This window comes from Passer domesticus, chromosome 1 (assembly GCF_036417665.1).
Source record: "Passer domesticus isolate bPasDom1 chromosome 1, bPasDom1.hap1, whole genome shotgun sequence".
Taxonomy (NCBI): Eukaryota; Metazoa; Chordata; class Aves; order Passeriformes; family Passeridae; genus Passer; species Passer domesticus.
The window spans coordinates 134,558,498-134,581,401 of record NC_087474.1 but is presented as its reverse complement, the minus strand read 5'-3'; the positions used below and the strand labels follow the sequence as shown (position 1 = coordinate 134,581,401).

Sequence of the window (22,904 nt, the reverse complement as noted above, 5' to 3'; positions counted from 1 at the left end):
CGGTACTTCTGTAATTTCTGGTACTTCTGTTATGAGGTCTTGGAAGAATCAGGGTCTGTTGCATTAGGTTATTACAGGATTCTCATCCAAAGAATCATGTTCCTTGTATGTTTTTTATTTAGAACTAAGTGAAGAAAGAAATACGGTGATTGAGAAAGTCTATTATTAAAACAGAAAAGTTCCTTTTTCCATTGCCAGTCAGATCAATAGAAATTACAAGATCAGACCTATTTTTCATCATATGCTGCCACTTATATAGCACACCCCAACTCCAGTTTTGGATCTTTCATAAAACACTGATACAAACTGTGTCATCAATTCAAGCACTCTATCCCGGATTTTTTTAAAATTTTTTTTCTTTGCCTCTTCCTCCTTATCCTACATTGTTTGTACAAGGGAGAACAAGGCAATGGAAAAGCATTGATCTCAGGAGGTGAGCTTTTGCCCAAAGGCTATACTTATTAAGGCCATGCTTGCTTCTCTAGAGTTATTTCTTCAAGAAATGGAGAATGCCAGCTCACCCTTCTACAGCCGTTTAACCCTCCAAATAAACTTTTAATATAGTATTTACAAAATGCAACATGGACTAGAAGGAACAAAGAGATCTGTGGGAAAATGATCCAACCTATCTGGGGTTCCCAATCTGCAAGTAATGCGGGTACAGCAGGTATTTCACATTATGTTCAGAGCATCAAGAGCCCTTAAATGTTTTGTGATGAATATACGTAACAGCTTAAGTTTTTGAAAGTCCTCTGAATATTTTGTGGATCACCACGAGAGAGCAATAAAGTCGTACTTAATATACCACTGGGAGAAAGGAATGAAGTCCCATTTCACAAGAATGAGTATCAGCTGCTTCTAAAGGAAGTAGGCAAAATTATCTATAGTTTTACTTAAAGAAAGGAAGATGCAGAAATAGTTTAATTGTTTGACCTTTATTGAATATAAACACACAAAAACCTTGAAAATCAGCTTGATCACAGCCAGAAGAGCAATTGGCTTAAAAGATACTAAGCAGACATTTGTCATTCCATTATTATGAGTCAACACAGTGAAATATTGCTGCTAGCAATGACATGATCTTTTAGAAAAGTGAATGAAACACCTTTTCAAAAGGATGTACTCAGAAAGTGACATTTTAGTCTTGCATCATGAAAAGCAACTAATTGGAATAAAATCCCAGTGTTGTTAGGTCTTACTGAAGTGGTGGTCAGTTGCAGAGCTACAGTAGTCATGCTATTCAACCTGAAAAAAATGCATATGCAATAGATTAAAATACAAGGAAAATGTGCTGACAAATGGGAGGTATTTTAGTACCTGTGATATATGTCAACTAGCCTAAAACTAACCTAGAAAGATCCAACCTCAGAACTGTGGCATATTTCAAAAAAAGTGTTTGGATCAGCATCACATGAACCAGTTGGCTGAATGTTATGACATCATGTTGATGACATTTCTCTTTGCTTGGAAGTAATGTGATAACAATGGAATGGGCAGCACCATAGCACTCCAGTAGGCTAAATAACTCTGCAGTTTTCTGCAGATCAAATAAACAGCCAGCTGGTCACACCAGTTAATACTGTTCTGCCCAGCTATAAACTGAATGTCTTCCTTATTCATCTTTCCAATTAGGCATATTTACTGATAAATCACTGAGTGATTTATTGGCCAAGTAGCAAGACAGAAGAAAATAAAGAGAAGAAGAAGGTTATGAAGTGTCTCGTGTCATAAAGAGAACAGCCTGGACAAAGGACATGTGGTGCTCTTGTTGTAAGGAGAATGGGAACTAAGCATGGTAAATGGGTACTGAGACTGGTATGAGTCCTTGGGGCAGGCAGAAAAGAGAAAGGGGCCAAGTGGTAAGGAACAACAGTGAAGAAAAAAGTGAAAAATATATTTGTGGTACAATAATTATTTGCTGGTTGGCAGGAGTCCATGAAACAGAGAGGAGAAAATTAAGGCAGACTACAATGTCTGTGAGTGGAGAAGTGACAAGACTAGATGGCAAGGTCAGTAAATGCATCCTGTAAAAGTACTGATGCATTGGTAAAATGCTTCAGTACACACAGAGTCCCCATCCTTGGAATTTTGTACACCTATGATCAAAAAGAGACAAGTCAAACAGATAATGACAATTTAGATTAACTTTATTCAGATATGATGAACAAGATTTGCTCCACCAGAGTATCCATTATTTTTCTGGAAGGAAATTCCATTTTTCTTATTACTGGCAGAATTTTAATGACCTGAACAATGGCACAAAATATACCCTCAGCAAATTTAAGGATGAAATCATGAGCTGCTATCCAGAGGAGCCCAGACAGGCTGAAGAAATGGGCTGACAGGAGCCTGAAGCAGTTCATCAAAGGCACCTGGGGAGGATGGGCTAGGGCTGACTGGCCACCAGGCACCTTTGTACAAAAAGATGTGGAAATCCTGGTGGACAACAAAATGAGTTGAGCCAGCAATATGCCCTTGTTATGGTGCACACTGAGCTGCACTAACAAAAGCATAGCTAGCAGGTTGGCAGGAGTGATAATTTCCATCTTCAACACTTGAGCAAGTAGATCTAGAATCAAATTTTGAGCCTGCTATTGCAAGAAAGATGTTGAATAAGCCTTGCAAGTGCAATGCAGGGCCAGCAAGGCAGTGGGCTGGAGCACCACAGGCAAGGAGAAGCAGAGCTCACTAGATTTGCTCAGTCAGTCGAGCAGGCTAAGCTGCATTGACTGTGTTTCAGTGCAGTGCCAGACTGCAGAGCAATTACACCAAATTACAGAACTGTTTTGGGATTATTGTTTTGTGCCTTGTGCAAATATTTATATTGTCTACCTTCTATTTTTATAAGGAATATGTGAAAAATAAAAAAATCAAAAAAAGAAGCTGCAGAAAACACCGTATTATTTTGCAGATGGTTGTGCATAGCATGCCTGGCACTGTGCAAAGGACATTCACACAGTGCTTTTCATTGGGCATGCCATAGTTGGTGTGGCATGTTACAGCCAAGAAGCCAGTTTGTCATATGCCTTCCACTTCACTGAAATTTGTGCCAGGCAATGGAAAACATGGTAGGCATGAATGGAAACCTATCAACAGCAAGATCTTTGCCAAAATAAGAAAAACTGCATACTGAGTTGAATTATTTTGCTATTATGTCACAATCCCCATTTTCCTCCCACAGTTTCTATTGTCAAGGAACTGATATTTACAGACTAGGAGTAGATAGCTCTATAAAATCTCTTTCTGCCAGGATTTATTATGGTTTTATTGATACTCATCTACAAAATCAAAGAGTTGCTATGGCATAGTCTGCTCTGCCACTTACATTATTTTAGAATCCACATAGAAAAAAATCTATACTGAAACAAGAAAAAAAAAGTGTATTTTTTTAGTGTTGGTATTTTTGTCACATTTGTAGGTAAAAATTTTTATACATAGATAAGCTAGAAATAAAAGTCCAAGTAAACCTATCTAGATGAATGTTAAAAATGTGTTGGCACTCTTGGCTGGAATGTGGGTAAAACACTTGGCCTATTTCAGCATGTGTTCCCATCTACCCACTTTGCAATGCAGTGCAGCTACAACACATAATTGTGAGCTCATTTGGATACTTTCTGAATGCCATCCAGGCATTTCTGTCAACTGCATTGTTTTGCCTGCTACCTTTTAATTCCTTTCAAAACCCTGGAAAACACTTGCATCTGCAAGGACACACGCACATATCACCCAAGTTTAATTGTGGAGCCAAGAGGTTCACTGTAGTGGCTGTACAGCAGTTTATATGGAACAACTGCAGTGTGCCCAAGAAGTGTTATTACTTGATGGGTGGGGAACCATCTTAGGGATAACAGCTTGTGCCATTGGTACAGTTGAGATGGCAGTTCAGGATAATCCAGAAACATGCATTTCTGTAGAAAGGTTGCACCTGCAAAAATCTATATGGTGACAAAATGGGTCAACCAGACAGCTGCTTAGTGCAGGGAACTTCTAAAGAATGCTGGGGAATTTTGCAACTCTGTCTGCCTGCTAGGAAAAAAAATCCAAGTCCACATTGGCTCTGCCAGTTCAGTTTGCAGCTTGCAGTGACCATCTCCCATGCAAAGAGAAGCAGCCTGTTCTGGACCAGATATGGATAAGCAAGAAGGCATCACCAGGAGAAAGGTGGAAGGCATCCCTCAAAATCCTGCATCCATGGGGCAAACTCTAGAACTGACCCCTCTGCTAGAGACAGCCCTGGCACAAGTCAAGCAGTAAGACTGCCATTGAGACAGGCTGGCATAATCTCTGTAGATCTTATCAAGTACATACAAAAGAAGCACAAGGAGAAAGCATGTCCACAGCAAGATCTGATGCTTGCTGTATAACACTGATTTGTAGATTATTTTGGAAACATAAGCAAGAGGGATTTCTGGGCTGTGGCCAGTGTAATCATGTATATAGGGATGGGTTTAGACTGATGGTGAAGACTCTGCCATTTCCTTCCCCAGCTGCAACCAGGGGTGTGTTCCAAGTGAAGTAAGTGTAAATAAGTAATTTGCGTGATTTAATGAAGTGTCCATGCAGTAATGGAAAAACTACAACCAGATAATAAATTCCAGCTACTGTTAACAGGATAGATGGATTATACAGAGATACCCTGTGACAAGGCACAGACGGGAAAGCTTCTGCAGGTAATACTGCCTTGTGCCCTCTCCATCTGGGCTGTTTGGCAAAACTCCACAGCCTAGTTTAAGATTATTTGAATGTTCTCACACATTCCCTTCACCGGTTCCATCTAGAGAAGCTTGACATTTTTGTGCATCAGATAGACCACACAGTGAATCAGAAGCTGGAGCAAGGAGATGTTCAACAGCTTGTCTTCTTCTGTCTGGTTATAACCAGGCACTGCTATGGTGCTTATTTACTGGTCACAAAAATTTCTGCATGTTTGCATAAATGGAATTCATCTACTCCTTGAGTCCTCTTGCTGACATGGAAATATGTTCAACCACATTCATGAAGTCTATCCAGGCTACAAATTTTAGTGCATGTCTTTTATTCAACACCTCAGTCACAGTAAATATTGCCAAGTGAAGAGATAGCTCACTTGAACAAGTGCATCAGGAGCTCGACCCTACATCCTGTGATGTGAAGATACAAATGCAAGTAACGGATTGACTAACTTGAAGTTTTATTGTTCTATGCATATTGTGAAGTTGTTCCAGGAAGGTCTTCTCCAAATCATGGGGCTTAATTTCCTGATTAAAGACATTTCAATACAGTAAGGAAAGAAAAAAAGAGAGTTTAATCTAGTGTTGCTTTTTTTTCAGCATTTAAACAAAAAAAAAAAAACCACCAAAAACTTATGTAAAAATGGCAAACCCTTCAGTCAGATTCTGTAAAAAGAATCTGTGCTTCCAGAAAGGGTGACAGAGACTATCTAGGACAGCCAAGCTCAGCAGAGTAGCAAAAGCAGCAGATTTTGTCAGGATTCTAAAAATTACTATTCAATGGCAATGCATACTTTTGGTAACTTTAACTAATACAATTTTTATTGCTGTATGCTATTAAATACTAACCATTAAAAGATCAAATTAATTGAAACATAAACCAGAAAACAAATTGCACTATAAACCAGATCATATCCAGAGTACAAGGTCACAATTAGAGTCCAGCAAGGATTTGCTTTTATAGAGAACTACCAATCAAGATTGTCTACAGTGGACTTTTACACCCTCATCACCTTTAGGACAAGGAGAAGTCATTTGTATACACAGGGTATACAGGGTTTCCGAAGATATGGAAAGAACACATAAGAAATCTGGCTGGAAATGTTCGAAATATTTTATAGGACTTCTTACAGTGGCTTTTAAATAGTCTGATGATGGACAGCAGTATAAGAACATAACTATTTTCACTGTTAATTAATACTGTACAATATTTATGATGTGTAATTTAATGTAAGTCCTGGCACAATTATTACCTTAAAGGCAAAAGAAATGTTCCAAAGCCTCAGCTTCATTTAGATTACATGGACTCTATTCCTTTTGCAGATTTTTTCATTTCAGCAAAATGCTCCAAGATGTTAGGCGTGGAAAGGATTGTTTCTAAACTTGCATTCCCTACCTTTCCCAACAGAGACAATGAAATCAGTGTTTCAATTATAGCTCTTACACACTATTGGGCAACAAATCAACTTTCATCTGTTTATTCAAGGGTCAGTAGCATTTGCTTAGCTGTAAATTTAGATAGGCTGCTGACACTGTTGCCATTTGTTGCTCAATGATGTCTAACAAGAAAAAATATTTGATGATTATACTCTTTCTCCAGCAGAGATTTATTACACAGACAATTCACAACATTGTGGGAGCTCTTAAATTAGGGCTTAATGGCTGATAGCCTGCAGTGTTAAGAAAAAAAAAGTCACTGTTCTCTGAAAGGAGTGAACCTTAATGGAAATGTCTTTGTTTTTTAATTCAGTATAGAAATTATCATAACCATGAAGGATGACTGAGACCTGCAGAGAGAAAAGGGCTGTGTAGACTGCAATTGCTATTCGGCCAGGGTATTGCTAGTATGGAGAGTAATGTATCCTGCAGTCTTAGTCTCATAATTACTCAAATCAGGAACCAGTTCGGTGGGTGATTTTCACCTGTAACTTCTCTTAGCCTGTGACAGGATTCATTGGGACTTTAGGAAGCAAACACAATTAACTTACATAGACTTTACATGAATAAACATGCAAACAAAATACAGAAGATTTTTAGATAGAAATTCATACCAGTCCATTACTATCAGTCTTTATTTAAACACCAGATCCTGTAGCTCAAGGCGAACTTGGAAAAAACTGCATTTGTTTCAATGCTCAGTTACTTGTGCAGGACTAGAAGAATTTGCACTGCCCAGGCCTCCTGTTAGCTGAAGGTGGTGTCAGGAAGGTGACTGTTGAAGAGCTGGCTCCACCGTGTGGACTCTGGAAAATGACCATTTCAAGCCAAGCAAGAAGCAGTATCCTTCACTTTAGTTTTCAGCAGGAATGTTTGTGTTGTCTATGGGGTGAAGGTAGGATAAAACATGGGAATGCCAGTTAAAAAAAAAAAAAAAAAAAAAAAGAGAAAAATTTAACAGGAATTGGAAGAATTAAAAATCTTAAGTCTAGTAAAGATGTATTATCTCCACCATAGAGATCTGAGAGAACTGGGCCATGGGCTTCCTGTCGAGTGTAGTGTGGAAACTGGTCTAACTGCAGGAAGGAGTTTCACGTTCTTCTACAGTTTTCTGACAGATCTTCTGCAAGACATTAGTAACAGTCAAAGAGTGACAGTGTGCTACTCAAATTTACCAAAGGCATATTTTTTCCTAACACCTACTGCATATTCTGCTTACTGATGGCATGACAGGGCTGCAAAAGCATGAGTTAATGTCAACCTCTGACTTAAACAATTGGTGGCAGAATCAGTGAGATTTTGAGAATTCCCATGCAGATAACGTTCTGTCAATGCTCCTGCTTGTGCTAACTACAGGTGTGGTTCATTAGTGACTGAAACCCTTCTTTTGCATACCTGATGGCATCATTCCTTCCAACCTTCTTGTTGGATTTTCCTGTTGAGAGGCAGGATGCTGTCTCCAGGGAGATCTTGTGAAATAGAGTGCTCAACAGAAGGGTTGCAATTTATTATGCCAATCTTTTTGTTTTCTGAAGCAGAGACAACTTCATCTGTATGAAGTTTGCTCTGCTGTCCTACTTGATTTACCATCTCACTTAATGGTAATATTAATTCTCATATACATTAATATATTCCTATTAACCCTTCATTAGTTTGCACTGCCAATTGCATTTCTTTCTTCTCCATGCTCCTGTTTTACAGAAAATTTTCCATCTACTATGTATTTTTTTCCCAAGCAATGATCTAGTGGAAGGTGTCCCTGCCCATGGCATGGGGGTTGGAATTACATGGTCTTTAAGGTCCAGCTCAGGCCTATGATTCTACAAGTGTTTTGCTCATTTAAGCTCATGGACATTCTTGCAAGTATTGTGCTATTCAGTCCAAATATAGTCAAAATTTTCTATAATAGCAATAATGTGTTGGTGTTTATTTTCCCAGTAATATCACAAGTTCTCCATCTGTATTCAAATCTGTTTGTGTGTCTCAATGAACACAAAACTCTACAGTTTTTCTGCCTCTCCCTTACAAATAACCCTGAATATGTTAATTTAATGTTATTGCACTTTTTTTGCAAATCAATGTGTACAGCAGCTGCAAACTGAAAAGAAGATGCTTTAAAAATATGGTTTTTTAAAAAACCTGAGTCTGATTTGATCTGTAATTCATCGTTGGTTGTACATTACCTTTTGGGGGAGTGAGGAATTTTACAAAAAGTTCTATTAAGTTCTTGGGAGTGAAGAATCTTATAAAATATTTTATTAAATTCTTGGGCTTGGAAATAAAATAATTCCTGAATACATGTTTTGTGCTCCAGTATTGACAAATATAAATGCCAGAATTCATTGGGATGAAAGGCAGATAGACAAGGTGGAGCACACACCATACAACTGCTCCATTTACTGAGGCGTGGGACAAAATGCCTCAAGAAGAAATAGATGCTGTTCTATTTTGTCCAACTCCCTGACAATATGAATGTTCTTCAATGTTGATTACACAGCAGAAAAAACATCAGCAAGAACATCCAGGAGCATCTTTCTTTGAGATACAGAGAAAAAAAAAAGTGTTCTTTTCATTTTGTAGTCTACTAGAAGAATGAAAATATGAGTATGAACATGAAAATTTTTTTTTAAAAAGCAGCATCATAGCTGGTTGTACACAAGGGATTCCTGTATACCAGGAATTCACAGTTCAGTTATGAATTTACACATGACTGAAAGATGGTGACACCTCTTTCAGTTAGTAAAGAAAAGCTTTGAAACTACAGGAATAAGCTTTTAATTTTTCTAGTAATTTCTCTTGTGAAGTGTGGGAAACTGGGAAAGTTTTTGTCAAAACCTCATAGGTGGTAATTAATTTGAATTATTTGGCTGCTCTGCTGCAATTAATATATACATTATAGCCAGTAAATTCATAAGGAGTTTTGCTGGTTTTTCTTTTTGTTTTCTCTAAGATACATGGGGCAGCAGGATTAAAATCCACATATTCTGATTTTGTCACCAGGGTCATCAATGCTGAGCTACACTCTTTATCAAAGGAAGAAAGGCAATGGAACAAAACTGTGTGCATTTATTCTTCAAGAAAAAAAACACTTTAAATCATATTTCCAGTGAGGCTGATGCTTTTGTGTAATAATAATTTGAAGACAGAATGGAATCAGAGGAGATGCATGAGGAAGCAACATAAATTTCAGACTGTATTTTCATTTTGCTAACATACAACCAAATGTAGGTTGTTGGAACCAAAACAACTATTTCAGTAGTTCATAAACTTCTGCCTATTCTACCTTTCAAAAGCAGCAGAGGAAACATGCAAACCAAGCAAAGTGCACTCATTGTCCGATTTGCAGACAATTATTCTTTAATAAGTTTGTGTGCTTCAAAAGTATAAACTAATCAGGAATTTTCAGATTTATGTAACATTACAGCTAACTGATTGATGTGATTCTTGTACTAAACTCCAACAGCTAAAAGGTACTAAAATGTCCATTCCCTTTGTATTACAAGCATATGTATCAAAGAAAGGAGCAGCAAATTTTTCTAAGTGTTTGCTACTTTCAGTCATCACTTAGCATAAAAACAGTAATCAATTTATTTTTTATGTAAGTCAATTTATTGATTCTCTCAAGACATAAAAGCAGTTATTTCAAGTGCAGACAACTAAACTTGTTTTATTGCCTCAATAACAAGAGATTAAAACATCACAGTCAATGGCTTTTAGGTTGAAAGACTCAAACCCTTGTCTCAGTTACTTGTGTTAAAATTTTCTCATCACCAAGATCAACTGCATATGGATATGAGTAGACATTTTACATGTAAGACGCCAAGTACAGTAGAAAAAAATTGTTGCTTGTGAGCTTTCTGTAATAACATTTTTATGTATTGAGAAGATTTACAGATTCAAGAGTTTATAGAAGGTCTAAGGGACTCCTAAAATCAATACCCTTGCAAGTGCTGCACTCATAATATCAAAAGCTGATCTTCTGATAAAATTAAGCCAATGCCAAAACATTTGTAAACAGGATTCAATCAATACTTTAGCTTCTACTCACTTGAACTTAGTTTTTAAAAAGAAGAAACTGCTTTATACTAAGCAAAATACAATCCTAATAAACTAAAATACTAACTTGCAGTGGGAATCCAGTAATCCTTAAAACAATTCTAAATGAATAAAAAGGATCAAAATCGGCCCTCAGTTTAATTTCTGCATTCTCACTGAATTGTGCAGGTAATAACAGCAGAATTTGTCTGGTGTTGCCCATTCATTACTTCCCTGTTGGAGCACCATTTTTCTAATAAAGTGAAAGTGAAATAGTTAAGGAGAACTGGGAAATACCTATTCCAGCCATTTGTAGTCTGGTTTTTCTCAGACTTTGACATATCCCTTATAAATGCTGCTGTGAACATGTTTGTGGCAACATCTCCAGAAGAACACCCACTGCTACCTACACTAGCAATTCCTATGAGTTACGGGAACACAGAGAACCCAGAAGCTGCCTGTGCAGTGGGATTTATGCACCACCTTTGACCATCCAATCTCCTGTATGTCCAATACTGAATAATCACCTGGGTGTTGAATATAATGTAGATCTTTATTCACATGATCTGTGTGTGGGTTCAACCTAGATGGTACTTGTACACTGAAATTATAAAGTTTACATGATGAAGGACAGGGGAAGTTGATACAGATGTTTCTGTCTGCCAGTGATTCCTTGGATCATATTTGAAAGCTGATGTGTCTCCCCACAAAGGAACTGAGCCAAACAGAATCCATTTATTTTCTCCAGCTACAGAGTCAAATAAACAAACACTTAGTTGAATTAATCTGGATTTTCCCCAAATGACACAAATGAATAATCCAGAAAGATCCTTTCCATATGCAACAAAATCCCTAACAGGCGAAAACTATTAAGGTGTCAAATATAGAAAGCAGGCAGAGCATCAAAAATCCATCATTCTGGGAGATAACATAGAGCAGCACAAGAAAGGCACTTCTCCCTCAGCAATACTAAAGCTGGTATACTAAATACAAGGCAATATGATACCAGCAGGACTCTACACTGGGTGGGTGAAGTAACAGCCACAGTGAAAGAAGAAAAGATCAACAATGGCAGCAGCAGGATACGCTGAAGACAGCAAATGCTGAAATGACAACAAGGTCTCTTTTCTTCTTCACACAGAAACTGAGTATGCCTGATTTTACCCTCAGACCACTAATGTAATCTTGGATAAAAAAATATGAACAAGGCAGGGAAGGAAAACCTGGTATGTTAAAAGGGTACTTATTCTTTGGATGTCTCCTCTGAGGGTGGGGTGCCTGAGCAAGATCACAGTGTGGAGACAGACATTTCCCTCCTCTTCATCTACCGTTACTTTTACTTTCCTGAACTACTGGTTCATTTGTTTGCCTTACTATACTATACTTCCTTTGAATTTAATTTTAAATATTGAAACAGCCTATTTTTCTTACAAGACTACAAGGCAGAGAAGTGACCATAAATGCTGAGGCATTTGAGGTCAAGAATCATTACTTCTCACATTTGCTTCTTATGCTCAGTATTTCCATACAGTATTCTTCTGCTTTTAAAAACAGATTTACTTTTACCACTCAGAATTTCAAACTGAGAAACGTAGACCTGGATCCAGAGGAAAAGCAGTAAACAGCCAAAAACTAACAACACTTTCGTGATGTAGGGATTTTCTCACTCAGGTTCAGCAGAGTGAGACTTGAGATTTTACTTGAATGAGGCTCTCACTATCCTGCCCTTCAGAGGCTGCGGTGGGCGCCAGTTGTCAACAAGAGGGCTCACAGGCTCATTCTCAGCGTTCTTGGAAAGGCTACGCAGCTTCGCCATCTGCAAGGAAGAAAAATTCAAGTGTCCATGTGGAAGCACTGTGGACCTTACTGCCTAGAATAAACTCTGAGATGAAAAAGGAATTTTCTTGTATAGTGACAAGCACACAATGACAATGACAGTCGTTAACAATACTGAGATTACTGATAGATTGCTGCAGCCCAGGAGCTTGCACTGTTTCTGTGGATCTTCACACTCTTCATCCACAAAACAATTCATCATCTGATCCTTGTCTGGGCTTCTTTTGTTTTTTTCTCTGATTCACGCCCACAGTGTGGAAAAAGAACAGGGCCTGCTCCCAGCTGGAGCTGGACAGCAGGCAAATACCTTGTGAAAATACAGCTATCTGTGAAGAAAGATCCAGACCTATGTCAGTGCAAGGCAGTGATAGAAAAAGCTGGTGCAGTAGTTTGTATTTTGATCTGTTAGGCAGAGATGCACCAACTGGATTATTAAGTTGAATCATGAATTCAGCACTCAGCTGCTGTTATTCAAATTAACCTAATTTCAGTGTTGATAATTGTTGTTAATTGTTACCCATTCCTCCAAATGCAAAATAAATCTATTTTGCAAACAGCCATTTCAGTAGAAAGGATATACCCTGACTTGTGTTGCTGAAGCAGAAAGTGGTATAAATAGCCAAAATTTTTGACGCAAGAGCTAAAAATGTCACCTTATCCAGACAGGCCTCTTGTTTTTTCTTCTGTAAATGCACATATGAATGTGTGATGCAATGGTACATTAATTTGCATTAATGTTCTGGTTTGTAGGTTATAGGTTGTTTGATCTTTCTCACTGACAGCTTTTAAGAAGTCAAGGTCTGGACCAGCAACTTCTTAAACCAGGAAACCAGCAAAACATTAGTTTCACTTTCTATTTAATTGTAAAGCATGTAGAATGAGGCTTCCGTGATGGCTGAATTTTGTGGCTCAGGGGCACTTCTGCCTTCGCAGGTTTTCTGGATCCCAAGAATACCACTGCTGCAGCTGTTCCATGAAGTGTCCTGCAACAGCACCTGATTCTCAGGGTCAGTTTCACAGTCCATTCTTCAGGCAGTTTCTCACTGTCCACAGCTAAAGCTTTCCCTACCAAAAAGTGCAAGGTAACACAGGGCTTGCAAATCATCACCCTGACATACTGAGACACTGCTGAGAACTGGAAAAGGAGCAGCAGAACTGGCTGGAGTTTACCTGGTCTGAGCTGACTTCAATTGGCTCCCGCAGGAGAATCCAAGTGATGCACTCCTCACAGGGGGGTGTGGTGAATGAACCGTGGTAGGTCCAGTAGTCACGAGATTTGGGAAAAAGAATTGAAGGATCAAAGTGCAGAAAAGGAGCCTCCTTCCCCTTAGGGAAACAAAGAAATTCTCTGCAGTAACTCTAGAGATGTGCATCTTAAAAGTCATCAGTATTATGTTATAAAGGAAGCAATTAAATACCAAGATTCATGCAAGAAACCAATCTCCTTTTCTTCCTGTCAAGCACTTTCCCAGCAACTAATAATAACTGACATTTTGATTACATTCGTAAATTAAAAGAAGTTACAAACTGAATTGTGTGGGATTAAAGCAAACTTGTTTTTACATTTTTCTATTCTGGAATTATCAAAATTGTGTTTTATTTTGGGCCACTGGGATAAAAGTTAAAGCCTGTGGTACTGTTGGTATTGTTACCCTTTTTATCCAACAGGATAGTGGACAGGCATTTATCCAAGATTCATTACAGTCTTCTATCTGGAGGAATTTAAATCTGCACCTCTCTCCTCCCAAGATTTTGCTCTAATTATATATTCATGGTGACACTCAGACTTTTTGTTGATGCTATTACACTTAGTAAAAAATTAAAATATTTCCTGTAAGAGTACTAGATCCTAAATATCTTACAATTTGAGTTGATTACCACCAGACAAGGGAGAAAGCAGACATCAGACATCATCTCCTGCTAAGTCTGTCACCAAATAGGATAGTAACTCCACAGGACTGTGATGAGTATTCCTTGTTCCCTCTGGGCAACAAAAACTAACTGAGGAAATGCAGTTCACTTCTCTATTGATATTTTGGATACAGTTCTGGGAAGGAAGATATATTTTTTCTATTTCCTTCTTCTATCATAGAGAATCTTCTCTAGATAAGAACAAAGTGAGTGGCAGAAGCTGAAATTGTTTCCATGCATCATTGCACAAATTAAGAGTAGAAAGAGTGATTCCAGTTGTATCTTTCTGAAAAGATTATGGTGTAAGTTCAATATGAATTTGCAAATAAATTTACAAAATTGTGCCTTTTCAGTAAATGCAGTACAGTGACCAACTCCTTTGCCTGTAATGCATCAGAGCAATTGAAACTGAACCAGTGATACCACCCATTAATCTTTCCGAAAAATAAGTAGTCTTGGGAAAATGTCTGTGATGACAGAAAAGAAAAAAGAGATAAAATACAACATGTGGTTCTTTGCATATGCACTTAACTTCAACTGTTGCTTTTTCCAGAACTGCTACATGTAAATGGCCAAAAACATGATATAGTCATTATGAGAGAAAGTTTTAAAAAGAGATACCATTGACACATCGAGGTGGGGGCATGAATAGGGTGAAAAAAAATAACCATCAGTTGCCTCAGGAGAAACAACTTAATTGCATTTGAAAACTGAGCTGAAAAAATAAACTTAATATGACTCTTAAAAAGGAGAGAAGAGCTGTCAGGCTCAGACCTGCACATCAATGGCAGTACACACATATTTTAAATACAAGGAATTTTGGCAAATTTTTAAGAAAATGCCTACAAATTTGGTGATCTGGTGGCATGTTCAAGGTGAAATAATAATAATAATAAAAAAAAACAGAACCAGCAATTTTAGCATTATTAGAATCAAAAAGTTTATCATGAAGTAGAATTGCTAAAGTATACCTAGAGATTAGGTTTATTGTAAATGATAATGCTAAATAGATGCAATATTGCAGTTCTCTGTAAATAACTCCCTTCAGCAGTTGTATCTATGCAATAGGTATGGATTGGTGCCTTAGATCATTAATTTTACTGAAAAACAGTTTAGAATATATTTGCAATGCTATTTGTGCTAGTATCATAGGAAGAGAGGACATATGCAGAAACTGCACCATGTAGTTCCTTTTATAAATACAGTTCCTTCTTAAAACTAATAACATTTTTAATCTCCCTTACACTGACTGGGAGCCTGCTCTATAATTGCTACTGGTTTCTTGTCATTTTAGGCTAACTAAATTTCTCACTCTGCTATATGCATTTTTTGGCCACTGTTGTCATCAAATTCAAAAAGCTTTTAATTTCTTCTTGGTGTTGGCCCACTGGCATATTTTTTACAGAGCAGGCCAACTACACTATCAATTGCGTATGCAAGGATTGATAAAAAAATGGTCTTCAACAAGAATACTTGCAGAAGTGAGGAGTTAAATATTTAATTAAGCAAAAGAAAATATCCTGCTCCACAGTCCAAAGTATCATCTCTGGTGCTACGGTTTGGCATCAAAATTATGCCAAAATATAAACCTGAACTACTGATTCCTGCTTCTGCGGCTTTCCAGCTGCATTATATCACAAAAAATTGTGTTGATACCTTGGTCTTAATGTTTTCAATTTCTTCAAGAATTCTCTTCATCTCTGGCTTGGGAGTTTGCCCAACCTATAATGCAAAGCACAAATACTGTATGTTTTTCATACTGTATCTTTTTCATCATGTTCCACAGTATTTGAAATAAATTCAGCACATCCCATCTGTCACATTAGGCAACAGCAGTCTCAGAGAATCCAGTAGGGACTGACAGAAAATTATGTGTGTTCAGAGAACATCCAAAATAGCAGACTCCAGTAGCTGGCTTTGCAGTTTGAACATATGTTGAAGGACCCTAGAAGGCATCACGCCTGTCTGAGGAATGGACTGCACACTCAGTGTCACTACCCAGGGCTTAGCCCTTGGCTCCTGCTTCAAAAGCAACCCACAACCACTGTGGGACGTCTGAGCACTTGGCAAAGTCTTGAGGGCCTGAAGGGCTGTAGTTCCTGCAGATACTTCATTCTGCAGCACACACACAGAGTCAGATCAGACTTGATGCAAGACATGTGATGGATTCATGTGGGGTAATTTTATTGCTTTGTTCGTGACATTTAGCACTTCCAAAAGTTTTGACATCCCAGAAGAGTAAAGGCAATACGAGTAAGCTGTTATTGCCATGTCTTGTTCCAAAATAGATTAACTTCAATTGCTCAGAAAATAATTCAATCCTGTTTTAGTAGTATTCCAAACCCCAGTAATGGAACATGATAAATTCAGAGAAAAACAACAGCTCCTTCATCAAAGAGCATGAAGGAAACAGGGAAAGAGGACCAGAGAAGATAATAATACTACTTACTTTTCTGGACCTTTTAGCTGACCTTAGCATGATTAATAGGAATATAGTGGTGTGCTTTGTAAGTTGTGTTTGACAGCATAAAACTTTAGCCTAAAATAGACCAAAAGGAATGACAAAAGAAGAATAATTGAAGGACATAGTCATAGGGGAGATTCTGGACAGGTGCTGACCTTCAGTTTCGATTAACCACAAGAGAAAAGGTCAGGTTGGCTCTCAGTGTAATAGAATTAAAATGACACTGCATCTAGTCTGTCCAGAAACACTGCAGCAAAATTAATTACATCCACTTGCTCGTGCTTGTACAAATGCCACTTACTAGTGATAAAACAATAAAAGGACACCTATTCCCTGATGGTGTGTTCAAGCTGAAATGCCCACCTGCAGCTAAAAGGACTGAAGTTTCTGTACTTCACTATTAGGCTGTGTGCCCATTAGCATTTCTCAATGTCCTAGACCACATGCAGATCTGATACAAGGATTACTTTATTCCTGTTGAGTTTGTAAAAAATCAATCGGCAAATAGTGGTATAGTATTTTTTTGTTTAAAATTTTCTGTATTTCAAGGTTAAAATGTTGAATGATCTTATTTTACCATCAATTCTTTCTTTTTGGAGTAGGTTCTTTGAACTCATTTTGATTCCCAGCTTGTGTGGGAATCAATGAGAGATCAGAGAAGGGAATCAGTCAACATAACCTTGCTGACAGGCAGATACAACACCTGCTAGCAGTCAAAAGAAATAAAAGATGAGAGGAAACACTCAGCCTGTGCAGACCCTCCTCCTCACCCAGTGCACACCACAGGAAAGGGCTGCAGTGCAGGAAAAAACAATGGTAACTTTTCCCCTGGCACTAGAGAAAGAGGAAAAATACAAAATAATTACAAAGACTGAATATTTGCCACTTACTTTCAGAAAAATGCCCACAACAGCTACACCATCAGGTTGTTTTAAAGCTCCAGCAAAATTACCATGTTTCGGATTCCAGTGCACCATGTGTAACTAAAATCATAATTAAAATCAATTAATTAAAAAACAACTAAACCTCAGTTATAAATACAAGAAATTGTCAACAGCACAATCCTCACTTTAAATTAAATTAAGAAAATATTCCACTGCAGAGTAAGTAAAGGAATAGACATGAAAAAGAAAACTCTATGTATTTCTTACTGCTGTTCCCATGCTTTTATATGCTCATGCTTTCCATAAAGCATTGCTTTGCATCTAATTGAAGCATAGAACAAAGAAAATTGAGTTTACCACATGATATCAGACAATGCAACTATAAATAGTTCAGTCCAAGCACCTGACATGCACACATGCAGTGCATAAAACACCTACTGACATGCACTCCATCTCAAGTACATTTTTATATCTTCAGGTTATGCAGATGTCAGCTCAGGGGTTTACACTGGGCTGTATGTAATGCACAGGTTATTGGTTTGTGTCTTTTACTACTCTCAGCACATTGTACTGGAAGGGAGTGGGGATATGATCTGACATTTCTTTCTCATTTCTGCTGTGGGATATAGTCTGACATTTTTTCTCTTCCACTTTCAACAATGCTGTATTTTCAGGATATATTTCAAATTTTTCAAAAATTTTGAAAAATTTTGAAAAATATTTTAAAAAAATTTAAAAAATCCCTATCCAGAAAATGTCTAGCTCATGCATATAGCTACAAATGCTGCAATCAGCAGTGTGCAATCTCAGATTTAGGAGCATTGGAAAACAGTTATAGTGGGGGGAAAAAAAGTATATTAAAAAAGTTTATTTAAAATAACAGAGAAAAATTTGTCTTGAATATGAATGAATCTATTGTTCTCTTTAGTTGACCACAGAAAGCAGTATACTAGCAAAGATTAGCTGTGGTTAAGGAACAGGAAAAAAAAATCCTAAGCCATTGCCCACAGTCCTCTCTGCAATGTCTGTGCACATTGACCCTGAAAATATCTGCCTCATTGTGTCCTGTGAGAGGTGGGCAAAGCTTTTCCAAGCTCTGGGCCTTGAGAGTGTAGGTCGAAGCAGGAAAACACTACTGCAGGGGTTTTGTGGGCACAGGTATGTATTTTGAGTTATCCTCAACGCGTAGGAAGGAGGCAGCCTTTGCTAGAAATTCTCTACCATCAGTAGTTAGTTCACTTACATTTAGGACCTGGAAAGGTCTTCCCAGTCTAAGGCATTCATGAATTTTAACAAACTAGGACAACAGCCCTGCAGTGGTTTACATAAAAAAACAAACAAACAAACAAACAAAAAACAAACAAAAAAACCCCAAAAAAACAACAACAACAACAACAAAAAAACCCTAAAAAATAAAACCAAAAAACCACAAAAAACACACAAACAAACCAAACCCAAACATTATAATTATATTTTCTGTGGTTCCTGAAAATAAACCCAGCTATTTTAAAGCAGAGATGTTCAGAAACTAAAACATACTCTGCAATAGTTTTAAGATGGATCTAATTTTGAACATAAGCTTATCAAATGTGCTTTTAGTGAGTTTCTCTATTCTTTTTGAAACTAACTTGGTAACTCAAGCTATACCAGAAATGACTCAAAGCCAAAAAAACTTCAGCAGCTTTTCCTATTTGGAAATAACAGACTGCTTTGTCGCAAATATTTTTGAAACATTCTAAGATGCCAGCAAAAAAAAAACTGTGGCGTGAAGAAAAGAAATCGGTGTTAGTAGATACTCTCGGGGATACATTTGCTGCGACTTATCCCACGGCGTGTTAGGCAGTATGCACGAGTTTCGCAGGCGGAGAAAAATCAGTAGCTAAACACTTCCAAGAGGGAGAATGGTTAATGCGTTCAGATGATTAAAAAAAAAAAAAAGTGAAATTCCAGCGCTGAAGGCTGCTGCTGAAAGGCCGTCCTACCTCAGCCGCGTACTTGACGCCGTCGATGACGTGCTCGGAGCCGTGCTGGTCGCAGGAGCCCCAGTGCAGGTGCAGCTGGCGCAGGCGGTAGGCACCGCTCAGCGGGCCCCCCCTCAGCACTGCGGGGACACGGCGTCAGCCCCGCCACCGCCACCGCCACCAGCACCGCCACCAGCACCGCCCGCAGCCAGCCAGCCCACCGCCAGGCGCCCGCTGCGCTCGCCAGTTTGCGTGGCTGTGGCTAAATTCTGTTTCGGGAGTTCTGTTTGATGGGAAAACTGTGGAGGCTGCTGTGGATCAAACCCCAGCTGCCCAACCTTCCCTTTTTTCCTGGCAAGTGGACACACAGGTCCTTCTATGGAGGGAGAAGGGGGGTGTTCACAGGTGATTCTTTTCTAAAAAGACTGGGGTTAGGGCTGTTAAATTAACCACAAGGTGCTTCAAAAAGTACCTCCAGTCCATGATTGGCATACCCTTTACAGGTCACCATGTGCTGCCCAAGGTATATCCATTAAAGCCTTCTAATAAATACCTACTTTATTGTTTAGCTCCATCTAAACTCTCTTCTAAGTCAGCCTTCACAAGGCATCAAGACAACTAAACAATGGTTACGGATAGTTAGCTGCTTCTGAAAAACATATTTAAAATTTTAAAATTATCTATTTCTTGGAAGCGAGGGAAGACAATGAAGTTTAGGTCAAGTGAGTTAAAAAATTGTTCTTGAGCCCCCAAGGGAAACTAAGAACCTGTTACTTCTGCTGTGCTTAGCCAAATAATGCTGACCATGCATCAGTCTGACAGTTGACATCAACTCTGACTTTCAAAACATCACACCTGCTCTTTCAGCCTGGAGATTCTTTTAAGCAGGGACTGCTTAGAGGATAAGCTCTCAAATGTATTTTTCATTCATTACCTAAGGTTGGAATGAGTCGTGTTTCCTTACACAGAAAGCTGATAATGTAGTTCATGACTGCAGTGCCAGGCCTTGTTTAAATAGCATTCTAGCATTCAAGTCTGAGCTTCTACCAATAGCTTTGAAGTTCAAAGTTAACATTGAAATCCTCTTTTGCCCAATGGTCTCAAATGAATTCTTGATATCCTACAAGTTGGAATACATACGGAGAGCAAGAGGTTTATCTTTGCAGTTTCTCTTTTTAGTTGGTAGGTGTCACAACCATCAAGGGGAGGGCCAGGAAAAAAAGCACTGTTGAGACTTAAGCATGTAGTTCCTCTTACTTCTTTACTTTGTTCATACATAAAAAATCATAAATCAGTATGGTATTGAGTAATATTGAGTAAACCTTCTTTACAAGCCTTTAATGGATTTTTTTCTTCTTCTTCTTCACCTTCAAACATAGGACAAAAAAGGCCTAACTCCTCAAAAGTATTTGGTTGCCATTTCACATTGGAATCAGTGGGAGGCAGGAGTGGAATTTATGTGATCTGCCTACGTTTACAAGCTGAATCAGTGTCAGATTTGGAAATTATTTACCACTAACTTCTTACAGGTTGCCCTTTCCAGAGCTAAAATCCTGTGAAGCACTTGAAAACAGCACTTCATAACAGCATACAAATCTCTCTAGCATAAAACCAAATCTTTTTAGCATTCAAATTTTTCCATGTGTTTGAAAAAAAATTCTCTTCAACTATATTTCTTTTTCCAATTAAAATGGAATCTGTGACTATTACTTATCCTCATCTCTTAGCACTGCAGAAGCCAACATACGAAGGTAAGAAAATGTCTACAAAATTCTTCCTCATGGTCTTTCAGAACTGTCAAGCATTGTGTTTGATTCTGATCAGACATGTACCTATGAAACACTTGAGTCCTAAATTACGGTCCAGCAACCTGCAGAAAGTAAGGGAGCCAGGAGTGACTGCACACTCTGAAACAACAGAGGTGATTGGGAGGGGAGAGACAGGGAGGAATGGCGGGAAGATGATTTAGAGGAAGCTCTGCACAAAGGGCTGCATTTGGTTTGGCCAAATTGGAGGCAGACAACTTCTTGAGCAGCCTAAAACGTTTCAGCCTTTAGGAAGCTGTAAAGAAGACAGAACAGAACCACTATGTGAAAATGTTCGTTGCCAATTTCCTTCCCATGCTTTCAGTCATGGCATTCATTTTCTGCTTTTGAAAGAGCATTCTGGCTTTTAAACAGAACTAGTTCCAAGTGTAGGTTGTGATAGGGCAAGGGAGAGTGTCTTCAAACTGAAAGGGAGTATGGTTACATTGGATATTAGGAAGAAATTTTTTACTGTGAGGTTGATGAGGTACTGGAACAGGTTGCATGAAGAAGATGTGAATGTTCCATCCCTGGAAATGTTCAAGGCCAGGCTGGATGCATCTTTAGGAACCTGGTCTAGTGGAAGGTGTTGATGAGGGTATGGTTGGAACTAGATGGTCGTTAAGGTCGCTTCCAATCCTGACCATTCTGTGTTTCTATGGTAATAAAAGTGCAATTTATGAGACCACTTTGTAGAAACCGTGGTAATGAATACTAAAGGACCATAAAAATTCATAACTTAGGGACAGTCCTCATCCTAAATAGTTGAGATTCCATCTGAGGGACGTGGAACAATAACAAGTAACTGTAATGATAAATAAAAAAATCCAGGAAACAAGGGCTCATCAAGATAAGCAGGAAAATAATCTTTCCAGGTACTGTGAATATATTTCATTAGTGATATAGCTGACTATGTACAAAATCTCAATACAAGTGCCATCAAAACAGATGCACAGGAATACAAAGAAAAGTAACTGTTTTCCATTAATTAGATTGCTTTCCTTCTTGATGATGGACCAATCAACACTGCGTGCTTTTGAGATGTCTTTGCATTATATGATATTGTGAATTTATTATTAATTTTGACAGTTGTTGCCTATCTGCATCCAGAGCTATACAGATGGAGCTCTGCAGTCAAGTTGTGAACAATTTAATTTAGAGCTATGAGATTGCTCACTCTCAATTAAGTAACAAAGCCATTTAATAGTTTTTCAGAAACATAGTTTTCCAAAAACAGTTCTAAACCCCTCTGGGCACTGCTCTTGTCCCTTACACAAACCCTGAAGATGTGGTGTCTGTGTTGAAGGAGGTGACATAGGGGGAAGTCCACCATCCAGCTGAGTCTGTATTTCAGGGGTTCCCCTGCAGCTAACAGCCTTTCTGTCCCACTTCTGATCCACCAGAATAAACTCCCAGACCACCTTTTTCACGTTCCCAAGTGACTTTTCTCTGCTGGCCTGCACAGGCTGGATACTAAAGGATGCTTTTTGATACCCGGCGCTTTGCAAACTTTGATTCCTAACAACCCTCAAAACATACAAACCGACCTGATCGATCAAAAGTGTCGTCGAACACGACGCGGCAGGTGCGCCCGTTGTTCAGGATGGTTTTCGCTGCCCCGGGGTCATAGCTGGCGTGCCAGGCGGAGAGAGAGGAATCGTGCTGCACGTCCTTGCTGTTGATCTCAATGGGCGACTGCTTGTCGCCCTTGGCCAGGGGGTAGTTTTCGTGCCAGCGCTCGGGTCCTGAGGGACAAAGACAAAGAGACGTCGCCCGTGCTCAGCCGGGCTCCGGCCGGCCCCGCGGTGGCCCCGAGCCCGCTCACCGTTGTCGCTGTCGTAGCCCCACACGGACTGGGCCAT

The 22,904-nt window shown here is 38.7% G+C and overlaps 1 protein-coding gene across 1 annotated transcript; it reads right to left on the bottom strand.

Annotated features, from left to right (window-relative positions):
• Positions 1–10,942: 10,942 nt before the first annotated feature.
• On the bottom strand, positions 10,943–22,904 carry LOC135305257 (carbonic anhydrase 3-like). The gene is made up of 7 exons (XM_064429137.1): positions 22,868–22,904; positions 22,590–22,787; positions 19,259–19,377; positions 17,283–17,375; positions 15,585–15,650; positions 13,188–13,343; positions 10,943–11,997 (listed from the first exon to the last, which is right to left on the bottom strand). Exons 1-7 carry the CDS (start codon positions 22,902–22,904, stop codon positions 11,878–11,880), a joined length of 789 nt encoding a protein of 262 aa, XP_064285207.1. The 3' UTR covers positions 10,943–11,877.